Raw genomic sequence first — 12,111 nt, 5'->3', positions numbered from 1 at the left:
ACCTTGTCCTGCTGAGGGCTCCTTGCTTCATCCTCCCAGAGATGGCGGTGTGGCCCAAGCTCGAGCTTGAATAAAGAAAGACCCTAGTGCGATTGCTCCTTGGTGGTCTTTTGGGGTTCACCAAACAGGCACACAAGCACAGCCTTGTTTTGAGATCAGAGTGTCTCCACACAGCCATCCCCAGAATGGCATCCACAGTTAGGATTGGATCAGATTATGGTACATGCGTAAATGACAATGTCACCATGAAAGCCACTAGTTTTAAATAGTTGGTAATTATAATTCAAACGATGAATTTTTTAAAATTAGCTGTAAGTTTAATTGCTGAATTAGATAATATTTTTAAAAGTACAGCATTAGGGATTGTAGCTCTATTGGTAAGAATGCTTATCTAGGGCTGGTGAGATGGCTCAGTGGGTAAGAGCACCCGACTGCTCTTCCGAAGGTCCAGAGTTCAAATCCCAGCAACCACGTGGTGGCTCACAACCATCCATAACGAGATCTGGCGCCCTCTTCTGGAGTGTCTGAAGACAGCTACAGTGTACTTACATATAATAAATAAATAAATCTTTAAAAAAAAAAAGAATGCTTATCTATCTGCCATGCTAGCTCTGGGTTCCATCCTCAGTGTCACATAAATCCACATGTTGGCTCAGGCCACTAATCCCAATACCCAAGAAGTGGAGTCAGGCTGGGCGTGGTGGCGCACGCCTTTAATCCCAGCACTTGGGAGGCAGAGGCTGGCGGATTTCTGAGTTCAAGGCCAGCCTGGTCTACAGAGTGAGTTCCAGGACAGCCAGGGCTATACAGAGAAACCCTGTCTCAAAAATCAAAAGAAAAAGAAAAAAGAAAAAAAAAAAAGTGGAGTCAGAAAGATCCAGGAGTTCAAGGTCACCCTCCATCCTCCGTAGTGAATTTAAAGCCCACTAAGGCTATGAGACTGTCTCAAAATGGAGAAAGATGAGAAGGGGAGGTGCTTGGCAGCGGTAGGGACTGAAAACTGGATAATTGATTTACCCTTTCACGATAAACTCCCGGCAGGATTGACTAGTACTGATCTCACTACATTCTGGCTTTTGTTCGCAGGCAGTGAACTCAATTGAGGGCGTTCCCCAATCCCTTTAAGTGCAAGATTGGATTTTTCTCCCAGGTGAGCAAGAATTCCTGGTTGAGAAAGCAGAAACAACCAGAACTCAGACAGAGGAAGGGGCGTGACTTCCTACTTCCGGCATCCAGTCCTTAAGAGCCATTAGTAGCCCAGAGCAGCCGAGCAGCTGGGAACCTGGGATTGTTCCGGAGCTTTCCGGAACTCGCCGGAACTCGCCGCCCTGTATGAAGCCCTGTGCAGAGGTTCTAGCCAGGTAGACACTGGTGCTTTGTAGTACCCACGGGTCTTTCATGTTCAAGACCCCAAAGACTTGTAAACCTAAGAAAGCCGGGGAACCCCCTGTGTGTGGCAGTGTGTCCTCAGTTAACTATGCAAAGTCATGGTTCTAGATAAGAACTGACCCAAACACGTTTCTCATTCACTCTGATATTTGGCAGCATTTTGGAGCACTAGTAAGGACCATGGCTCAGGTACAAAGGGAGACTGGGGCTGGAAGGGAGGGCTCCTTGGATCTGGGATAACTGGTGGATTTAACTATGCATGGAGAAATCAGGGCCGCTCGTCACCGGTTTCTTTGTGAAGGCCTAGTTGACGCCAGGCACAGTTGGATTGGGTGCTGAGACAGCAGTTAATAGAGAATCCCTGTTCATGAGAACTTTGCATGCACGTGTGGAAACAAACCAGGTCTGGAAAAGTGTTAGTTCTTGCTGCTCCCCGTGGACTGTGAGAGAGAGGCGCCATTCAACAGCAGCAGAGAGCGGGGTAGAAAGGAAAAGCTGGAGTCAGCTGTTTGTGATTTTAGCCACTGCTGACCTAGAACTCATTAGCCAGCTTAATCCTTAAACTCGAAATCCTGCTTCCTCCTGGTGCTGGGGTCACAGGTCCGCACCATCATACCTGATTTAGAATCGGCACTTTAAACACCTGAAAGCTTGCATTGAACATGGGAAAGCTTTGGGGATGATAATTCAGGGGACAGCAGACGGGTGTCAGAGGTCATCAAAACTGAGGTAGCTTTTCAAACAAGCCCTACAGGGTGAGAAATTTTTTGGTGTGTCTGTTTAAGGGCTTTGAGCATGAAGACACAAAGGCTCAGAGACCTATATGCCTTCATATGCCCTTCCATGAGAGACCAATGTGGCTGGAAGGTCAGAACTTGAGTAACCACCAGGGCTGTAGATGACCAGTGGGCATCTGAGCTTCCCTCTGCCCCAGAGAAGCCTGGTGGTTTCCAGCAGATGAGAAACAGCTAAGGACTCTTCTGGGTGTGGGTTTAGGTTACTCGGCCACTCAAGTAAGAGGTAGAGTCCCCAGTCTAGAAGTTTGTGGCAACCTGACCCTAGGAGGAACGTTTTGGATGCTAAAAATGGAGCCAGGACTTAGGGTGTGGCATAATTGGTAGAATGTTTGGCCTGCTCTGAGGCCCCAGGCCACCATAAAACTGGATGTGGTGGAATGTGCATGTAGTCCCAGTACTGGGGGGCCGGGGGGGGGGTAAGAGATCAGCAAAGGTCATCAAGGAGGTCAAAGCCAGTTTTAGATTTATGAAACGTGTCTCAAAAAGAAAAAATAATGCCAGCACTGATGGTGTTGCCTCCTAGGTAGGGAGAAAGCAAAGAGCAGTGGACAGCTCTCACTGTGGGAGGACTGAGAAGGACAGTTTTGTTGTTGTTTTGTTTTGGGTTTTTTGTTGTTGTTGTTGTTGTTGTTTGTTTTTTTAAACAGGGTTTCTCTGTATAGCCCTGGCTGTCCTGGAACTCTGTAGACCAGGCTGGCCTCGAACTCAGAAATCCGCCTGCCTCTGCCTCCCGAGTGCTGGGATTAAAGGCGTGGGCCACCACACCCAGCGAGGAGGACAGTTTTAATCTGTGTGTCTGTGTAGGGATCACCTATAGCTCACCCTAGTGGTGAGCATGACCCGGAATCTTCTGGGTCAGAGGGAGAACTCTGAACAGAAGGAAATGTTTGGTCTCTTCCTTTCCCTCCTTTTTTTTTTTTTTTTGTTTTTTTTTTTTGTTTTTTTTTTTTTGTTTTTTTCAACAAAGCATTTTCGGAGGCTTTTCCCCCTTTCTAGTGTACATAGAGTAGTGTTCACTTTGATATATAACAAGAAGACTGGAAGGAAGGGGATGGCAGCCCAGCTCATCTTGACTAGGCAAACACTGAGGGTAGCAATTGAGTTCATTTCTCATGAGCAGTGAGAGGAAGCCTGGATCCCAAACTGAGCGAATATAATGAGTACTATAGATGAGGAGAGAGACTTAAACCAAAGACAAGCATGGGGCGTTTGACTAGAGATGACAGGATCAGATGAATCTTAAGCCAATTCTGTTGTTGCTTCTTGGAGAATGGCGCCTAGGTAGGTCAAAGTAGAGAAGGAAGACCGAGGGCCTGGCTGGGTATGGTCCCATGAGCCTATAATCCCATAATCCCAGCATTTAGGAGGTAGAGGTAGGGTGATCTCATCCAAGGCCTAATTTTTTGAAACAGGGTTTCTCTGTGTAGCCCTGGCTGTCCTAGAACTCACTGTAAACCAGGCTGGCCTCAAACTCAGAGATCCACCAGCCTCTGCCTCCCAAGTGCTAGGACTAAAGGTGTGTGATGTGCCACCACTGCCTGACGCCAAGTCCAATTTTAAAAGGTGTGTGCCAGTGCCATGGCCCAGTGAGTAAAGGCTCTTAATGCCAAGCCTGATGGCCCGAGCTTGATCCCACATGATAAAAGGAAGAACCAACTCTCCAAGGTTGCCTTCTGACCACTTGTGGGGCCACAGCCCATGTCTGCCCCACATAGCCACACAAAATACAAAGGAATGCAGCAAAAACATTCGAGGGGGTGTTAAATTACAGATATACAAAGTGGAAGGCAGAAGGTAAACTGTGGATGTTGAGTCTGTAGGCAGATCAAACTTGAAGCTCACAGTGCCTTTCCTGCCAATGTGCAAGCCCTGCTGAAAGAAGGCCATTAGGGAAAGAAATGGGCATCATCGTTCTACTGAATGTTACTCTCCCTGATCGCATTCTCTTCCCAGAAAACAGCCTGGGCCTTTCCTGCTAATCAGGATTATGTTTGGAGGGTGTGCTGGACATCCCATATCCTCCCAATGAGCTGCACCCCCAGCCATTGTTTTATACTTGGGAGGGGGTGTCAACGATTCGGTATTCTCTGACTATCACACAAAGCTATAAGTGCCCATCTGAACCTGGCTCAGAATAACCCCAGCATGCAAACGTATGCAGAAACATACCATAAACGTCAGCTTGACTAAGCACAGGTGTGGCTGCGTTTCACTTCCTGATCCTAGGCTGGTCCTCTCTGAACAGCTCACCATTCAGGATGACTTAGGAATTGTACTGTCATGTACTCATGTGTCAGCTTGCTTGACTGTCTTGCTTGTCTTCAGTACCCCTGCTCCTTCTGTGGCTTTGGAGAGACTCCTCCCTGCCTGTGGATGCACACTTTTCTCCTTGGCATCTTTTTTTCTTTTTTCTTTTTTTTTTAAAAGATATAATGTATTACTATATGTAAGTACCCTGTAGCTGTCTTCAGTCACACCAGAAGAGGGCGTCAGATCTCCTTACGGATGATTGTGAGCCACCATGTGGTTGCTGGGAATTGAACTCAGGACCTTGGGAGCAGTCAGTGCTCTTAACCACTGAGCCATCTCTCCAGCACCTTGGCATCTTTCCTATAGGGCACCAGGGTACTAACACCATTCCATAGTAAGAAAGGACTTTGCTATCAAAAGCTCACTCTTCATCTTTCCATACTAAAGAAACAACTTGAAGCCACTTGGAATTTTTTTCACCTCAACAAAATCTGAACTCAATCTCTCCATAGAAAAATAAAACCCCGGGTGAGGATTCAGCTCAGCTGGTGGCCTAAAGCCCTGAGTTTGGCCTCCAGCCCTGTATAAACCAAAGGTGATGGTGTACTTACCATCAGTACTGGGAAATGGAGCCTGGAGGATCTGACTCAAAGTTATCTTTGAGTGCAAAGTGTTCCAGGCCAGCTTGAGCTACTTCTGATTGGGGGAGAGGGGCAGTGAGGAGGGAGAAAGACTTAAGTCCCTAGTAGAGACTTCAGCTTCTGTATCTGCTTTAGATTTAGGCTGTCAGGATAAGGGCCTTGGCCCCAGAGTCCACCTTTTGGGTTTGAAGTGTATATCCCATGGCACACTGTAAATCCAGAGGACTGCTGCTTAGTCAGACCCCAAAACCACAAATAACCTAAATTTAGAGATTTGGTTAAAAATCTCATTAAAAAGCACATTCCAGAACTGTTCCAGCATGCCGGACAGCCTCTAAAGTGTATTCATCCATTATGAAATAGAAAGTGGATCTTAGCATAGCTGTACATAGCTATACATCAGTGAAGATGAATTATTATATTGAGAGATGTTACATGGCTGGAGTGCTTTTACTCCAACTAAGAAAGCTGTGTGGTCACTAGGTAACAGTCTGTTTTGTTTCAATGAGATTTTCGTTTAAAAAAAAAGTATATATTTTGTGTGCGTGTGTGCGTGTGTGTGTACTTGTACAGGTGCTGCAGGACACAGGTGAAGATCAGAGGACAACTTGTAGGTCCCAGGAATTAAACTGAGGCTTGTCAGCAAGTGTCTTTACCTACTGAGCCATCTTGCCATCTTGCTGTCCCAGCAATACAATCTTCATGGGACCACCATGAATTCTGTCGACCAAAATATTATGTAGCACCTGACTGTATATTGTTATGTTGTCATGGAAGGAGAGTACATCTCAAGCCAGCGAATGTGACTTCACACTTAGTAAGTTTCACTTATAACTGTTTATAATAGAGACACAACTAGCCCAGGAGGGTAGAATATCAGGAGTTAGTGCATAATATTCACTGCCAGTACAGCAGGCTTTCTGTTAGAACAACCAGTTTACCTTAGCTGAATGGAAAGAAAACCATACAGTAAAATGCAAGCAAGTTTTCAAAATAGGCCACCAAGGAGCCATTGAATGTTGCTAGTCCTCATTCTAGTTTTTTTTTGGGGGGGGGGGGGGCGGGGGGGGAGGTGTCTCATTGGCTGGTCTGGAATTTTCTATGTAGACCAAACTGGCCCTGATCAACTTTTTTTTTTTTTTTTTTTTTTTTTGGTTTTGGTTTTTCAAGAAAGGGTTTCTCTGCATAGCCCTGGCTGTCCTGGAACTAACTCTGTAGACCAGGCTGGCCTTCAACTCAGAAATCCGCCTGCTTCTGCCTGCCAAGGGCTGGGATTAAAGGCCCGTGCCAACAGTGCCATGCACAGCTTGATTTCAGCTTAGTTTAGTTGCATGATAGTCCCTTTTAACTTACAATTAGAAGATTAAATGACTTACTCTTATACATTGAATAATATTTATGGCAGAGGAAAGGTCTAAAGTTATCTGATTTTTTAAAAAAAGATCTGTGTGTGTGGCCTGTATATCTGCACGCAGTGCCTGCAGAGGCCAGCAGAGGGCATTGGATCCTCTGGAGCTAGAGTTGGTTGTGAGCTGCCAAGTGGGTGCTGGGAACTGAATGATCCTCTGTAAAAGTAGCCATTGCTTTTAGCTGATGAACCATCTCTTTAGTCCAAATTATCTGATTTTTAAACCTGTCACAACCGTGATAAACCTTATACTCAGTAGTATATGCAACATTTGAGCTCTGGTGATAGCTCAGACAGAAAAGTACTTGCAGAGCAAACTTGAAGAGCTAAGTTTGTTCCCCAGCACCCACATGGAAAGCTGGGTGTTGTGGCATGTGTGTATCCCCAGTGCTGAGGAGGTGGAGACAGAAGATCCCTGGGGATCACTGGGCAGTCATCCTAGCCTAAAGAGCAGGCCCTAGGTCCCATCGAGAGACTCTCAAAAAACAAGCCTCCCAAGAACTAATACCTGAGCTTAGCCTCTGGCTTGCTCTCACATATACAGCTGCACACAAATGAATACGCATACGAGCAAGGCATGCATGCATATACACTCACGCATACACAAACACTGTACACTATTGTATACTCCGTTATTTATTTACAGATCCTAACATTTATAGTGCATTTTCCACCAGCTAAGACAAGTGCTTGTAATCCTAGCACTCTGGAGGGGGCAACAGAAGAAGGAACACAAGTATGAGCTAGCCTGTTCAATAGCAGCTAAGGCTACTTAGTAGGACCGCATCACCATGTTGAAATGAAAAAAAAAAAAAAAAGCAGGCTTTAGAGGTGGCTCACCAGGTATAAGAATGCACTGCTCTAAGAGAGGATCCAAGTTTGGTTCCCAGCACTTACATCAGATGGCTCCCAGCCACCTGTCAGCCCTGGGAGGATCTGATCACATTGGCCTCCTTGGGGACGTATGTACAAACCCATACCCACATACCTAGACATAATTTTTAAAATTTAAATTGAAAACAAACCCCAACGAGCAATAATTTCCTTCTCTCTTAGAGTTTCCTCCCCCAGACTATGTCAAAAGAACTCACATCAGCATGAGTACACCACCAGTGACTACGCTCTACTTACTGTATAAGTAACGTCAAACTCTCTCAGGACAGAGAAAATGTCGTCAGTAAAATGATGCATCAACAGAGGGTCTTCTCTCATTCTTTTTCTAGAGAAATACATTCCTGGTCAGTGTGATGGAAGAGGCTCAGACCAATGACTCTTTTCAACTTGAACTTGAAGACTTCATTAGAAAGCAGAAAGCCAGAGGATTACATCCAAATGTCTGCTTCAGAAAGATGGCAGCGGATTCCGTTCATCAGAAGAGAGACAGTGGCAGCCCTGGAGCCCCCATGCAGGGGTTACCATTCTGGCTCAGAAACTACTCTAGATCCTCTCCTTCCTATCAAAGGCTGACAGTGGAAAACCAGGTACCTTACTGCAGACAAAGACTGAGATCTCTAAAACACAGTCTGAAAAACCAGCCAATCAGTCAAGACAGACAGGAGAGGACAAGGCTCCAGGGGGAAGGAGGAGCCACCACTCGGGAGCCAGGGATGCCCAAGGGGAAACTCTACAGAGTGAGGGGTTCACACACGGAAGACAGCCTCAGCAGAAGGAAGGTCTCAGCAGAGCCAGTGGCTACAGAGAAGTCTAAGGACAGAAAGGAGAACCACCATGATGGGAGAGACTCCACCAAAGGCAGGCGCCGGTCCCACCAAAAGAAGAAGGGGCCTGAGGAGAGGGATTTGTGGGATGAAGCTATCCTGGGCAGTCGCTACTGATGATTGAACATTTTGGGTCCCAAAAGTCAATGTGTTGATTCTCTTGGTAAGGATGGATTAAATGGCCTCAAAGCAATTAGACGCCAGGCCAGCTGCTGTGGTGTAGAACTTGTGAGTCTGTACAGGGTTGCTGTTCTGGTACTGGCAGTGACAGACCCTTTGGTGTGCAAAGGCTTTGGGCTGTGCTGACAGACACAGGGACTTTCAGTCACAAGCCTGAGTGCCTGGAGCTGTAGAAGCCAGCCAGTCCAGCTAGATCTAGGTTCTGAGGCTGGAGACTGTTCTGCTCTAGGCGTTAATCATCAGAGGCCCTAGCCCTTGGCTCAGAGCAGAAGCTAATGGGAGTAGGTAGTAGCTGTCAGCTTCCCAGCAGACCTTGCATTTGAATGATCAGCTCCTGTAACAGGCCAGAGCTACAGTCCTGGGGACGGGCATATTCAGACGCCTGGCATCTCCCTGAAGCTCTTCCTGTGAGCAGGGCCTCCTTGCCCTTCTACAGCTTTTTGTTGTCTCCAGTACCTCTGCTTCCTATTGTTTCTGCCCTTAGCCACTCTGGGAATTTGAGCCATGTTCTTACCATCATTGCTACTATGGAAAACATGGCAACAAGAGCTGCTGCCACCTTTGCCATAGCTACCGTTCTGGCGATGCTTCTGTCCTTCACTCGGTCTTCTGGCTGCCACTCAACCCCTCTAATAATGATAAAGATCAAAAGAAGACAAGAAAAGAATTGTGATCTGCACTAATCAGGCTGAATTTTTTTTTCCAAGCTGAGGATTTAATCCAGACCTTGGGCACGCTAGGCAAGAGCTTTCTCACTTAGCTACATCTCACCCCCAGTCGTGAGCTGCCTTCTGATGGGCCACCAAAGAAAGTGCCCTGCCACACCTAGTCTGGCTAAAATTTAGGCTGCAGGATAACCCAACATTCACCGAGGTTTACGAAAAGCAGATTGACATGTGCTCTGTAAAACAGTCTTGACGATAAAGGTGTTCACCACCATGCCCGCCAAGAGAGAATTGTCTTACGATACATTAGCCAGATGCTATTAAACAAGCAAAATTAAATGTCAAAACATTTAAAAGCAAAGCAGAAGGCCTTGCTATAAAAATCTATAAAAACTAGAGTCTTGAAAATAGGCATTAAATAAACACACAGAAGAACTCCGGAAAGATGGAGTATCTGGTAGGAGTGGGCTCAGGACACAAGAATTTGATGGGTAAAGGACAGCGGTGAGGGACAGACTAACCTTCAAGGGGCTAGTGAGAGGGCTTGGGTAGAGGTGCTTGCCACCAAACCTGGCTTAAACCTGAGTTTGATCCCTGGGACTCACACTGTAGAAGGAGAAAGCTAACGCCTGCAGTGTGCTGACTTTATGCAGAATTTTGTTTCATATGAGACTTTTCCCGTTGCTATTTGGCAAGAAACAGAGCGGAGGGAAATTACTTGTTGTCGTTCTGTTAAATGTTCTGCCCCAGGTGTCAAATTATCATCTCTTAAAACAGTACCACTTGGCTTTTTAATCTCTCCCAGTAGAGGGTGGTAGAAGGCCATTGTAGAGTCAGGAAAGGGGGACATTCCCTTTCCTTGGTGTGCCCTTAGTTACAAGAACAGGGAGATGCTAGGGAAAAGGTCCTACCTATTGCCTATCTATGCCTCAGCAAATGGCTTTGTTGGTGGATTCTCTCTGCAGAGTGTAAATCCTGAGTGGTTGGGGAAAGGACCCTCAGACTCCCCCGCTCTGAGTTATGCCTCCCCAGCCCCACATGGAGCCCAGCCCCAGGCAGGTCAACTGCCACCTGCAGGTCACAGCCAGCCACCTGCTCGGTTCTCTGGATCTGACAGTTGTAGCATTTGAATCTCAAGTATACAAAGTGCAGATGTCTTCATTAATTGAACTGCGTTCCAGAGCATGTACTGGTGGGCCTGGTGACTGGCTCAGTGTGTGGAAGCACGTGTTGCCCAGCCTGACAACCTGCGCTCCATCCCTGGGTCCCTCATGGCGGGAGGAGAGAGAACCTATTCCCGCTAGCTCTCTGACCTCCACATACGGCATGTACTCACCCCCTGCCCCCCAACACACAAATTTTTTTTTAAAACATGCATTCATTTTATCTTGGATTTCATCAATAAAAATGTTGTGTATGACTGTTTTTGTGTTGTGATGTGATTTCTTTGGCTGTGACTCTTGCCCACAAAGCCCAAAATAACTTGCTACCTGGCCCTTTACAGAAGATCTGTCACACCCTGCCCAAGAGTCCTCTTGTGCCCACCATTCATTATTAATTACTTTTTTGTATTTAATTTTCTCTGCTTTAATCACTGCTGTGGCTTTGACTTGACTCTGACTGATACAGTGCTATTAGACAAACCATTTCTGACAGTTAAGAAATCATAAAAATAAAAAAAAAATTAAAAAAAAAAGAAATCATAAAAATTGAATGAGTACGTCACCTGTTTATTTAGACAGTGAATGCTGGGGAGGTGACTTGGCAAAATACTTGCTGAGCAAGAGTGAGGAACCAAGTTTGAATTTCCAGATCCTATTTAAAGTCAGGTGCAGAACTCGTACCAGACAGGAGGTAGAGACAGAATTTTAAGAAGGCCAGTTAGACTAGCATATGCAGCCATGAACAAGAGAGGCCCTGTCTCAAAGTGAAGATGAACACCTACTGTGGGACACACATGCCCTCTCCCCTGAATTGTGCACACACAAATGTTCTAGGATTCTAGTCCTACGGCTAGGCACTGAGATACTGCAGTGATAAACACAATGTGCAAAAGGGGGAGGGCAGAAACATGGAGCGAAGATTGCAAATGAACTCAATTCTGGACATCTATTGGAAGTAACAGGTAATGTCTGTCACCCCTGGACCCACCTACTGAATGTTGTAGCCCTGTCTGCTCCCACAACAATAAGACAATTAACATGATCCATCTTAATATAGACTGTGCATCCGCTGTGTGCGCCTGGTGCCAGACTTATCCTTCAGTTCATGTGAAGAAACGTTTTCTTCTTCCTGTCTTCCTCTTCTTCCTCCCCCCCTCTCCTCCTCTTCTGTTGTGTTGTTTTTGAGACAGTGTTTCTCTATGTGGCCCTGGCTGTCCTGGAGCTTGCCTTGTAGACTAGGCTGGCCTCAAACTCAGGTCCACCTGCCTCTGCCTCCAGAGTGCTGGGGTTAAAGTGTGCACCACCACTGCCCATAGCAAAGAAACATTTTTATGTTGCGTCCCTATAGATGACCTAGCATGATAGGCAAGGCTGTCAATCACATCCCATGTGTCAAGCCTGGGTGTCTGGGAGAACCAGGTCATGACTCTTAGGTCTTTTGAGGTAGAGTCCACTGCTCCTCACAAATGTCCCTTCAGTAAGGTATGGGACCCCCCACTTAAGTGACACAGGAGAGGACTGCTCACTGGCCAGCAGTTCCCTCCTCTGCCTCCAAAGGGAAAATCTCGGATGCTGCTGTGGCTTTCACCGGCTCTAGAACTATTTGCAGCTCCCCCGACTTAAGCTTTTAGCCACCTCCTATCCGAAGTAACACTTACTTTCTATTATGGTAAGAGTCGAATTTCTTTCTGAGAGTAATTTGCTTATGTTTTTTTATTATTTAAGCTTTTTTCTTTTCAAGGAGTTAAGGAGTTATTGTGGTTAACCCCCATTGTCAGCCTGACTGAATCGTGAGGTGCTTCTTCAGTAGAGCATGGCTCTGGTGTCCATCAGTAGCTCCTGGAGCACCCTGGATCAGGGGACTCTGACCTCATGGATGGATCCATCCGCTGACAGATTA

The 12,111-nt window shown here is 46.3% G+C and overlaps 1 protein-coding gene across 2 annotated transcripts; it reads left to right on the top strand.

Annotated features, from left to right (window-relative positions):
* The first annotated feature begins 1,301 nt into the window (after positions 1 to 1,301).
* On the top strand, positions 1,302 to 8,320 carry LOC110295862 (lysine-rich coiled-coil protein 1-like). 2 transcript variants are annotated; one of them, XM_021164233.3, is made up of 2 exons: positions 1,302 to 1,361; positions 7,709 to 8,320. In XM_021164233.3, the coding sequence occupies exon 2, from the start codon at positions 7,733 to 7,735 to the stop codon at positions 8,318 to 8,320; it is 588 nt and encodes a 195-aa protein (XP_021019892.1). In that variant the 5' UTR covers positions 1,302 to 1,361; positions 7,709 to 7,732. The 2 variants fall into 2 exon arrangements, with proteins under 2 accessions (XP_021019892.1, XP_085695796.1); XM_085839670.1 differs by lacking the exon at positions 1,302 to 1,361 and adding an exon at positions 1,570 to 1,578.
* Positions 8,321 to 12,111: the final 3,791 nt, after the last annotated feature.

Source organism: Mus caroli, unplaced genomic scaffold (genome assembly GCF_978045245.1).
Source record: "Mus caroli unplaced genomic scaffold, Mus_caroli_1 scaffold_7, whole genome shotgun sequence".
Lineage (NCBI taxonomy): Eukaryota > Metazoa > Chordata > Mammalia > Rodentia > Muridae > Mus > Mus caroli.
Note: the sequence above shows the minus strand (reverse complement) of the source record. Positions and strands in the feature narration are given on the sequence as shown.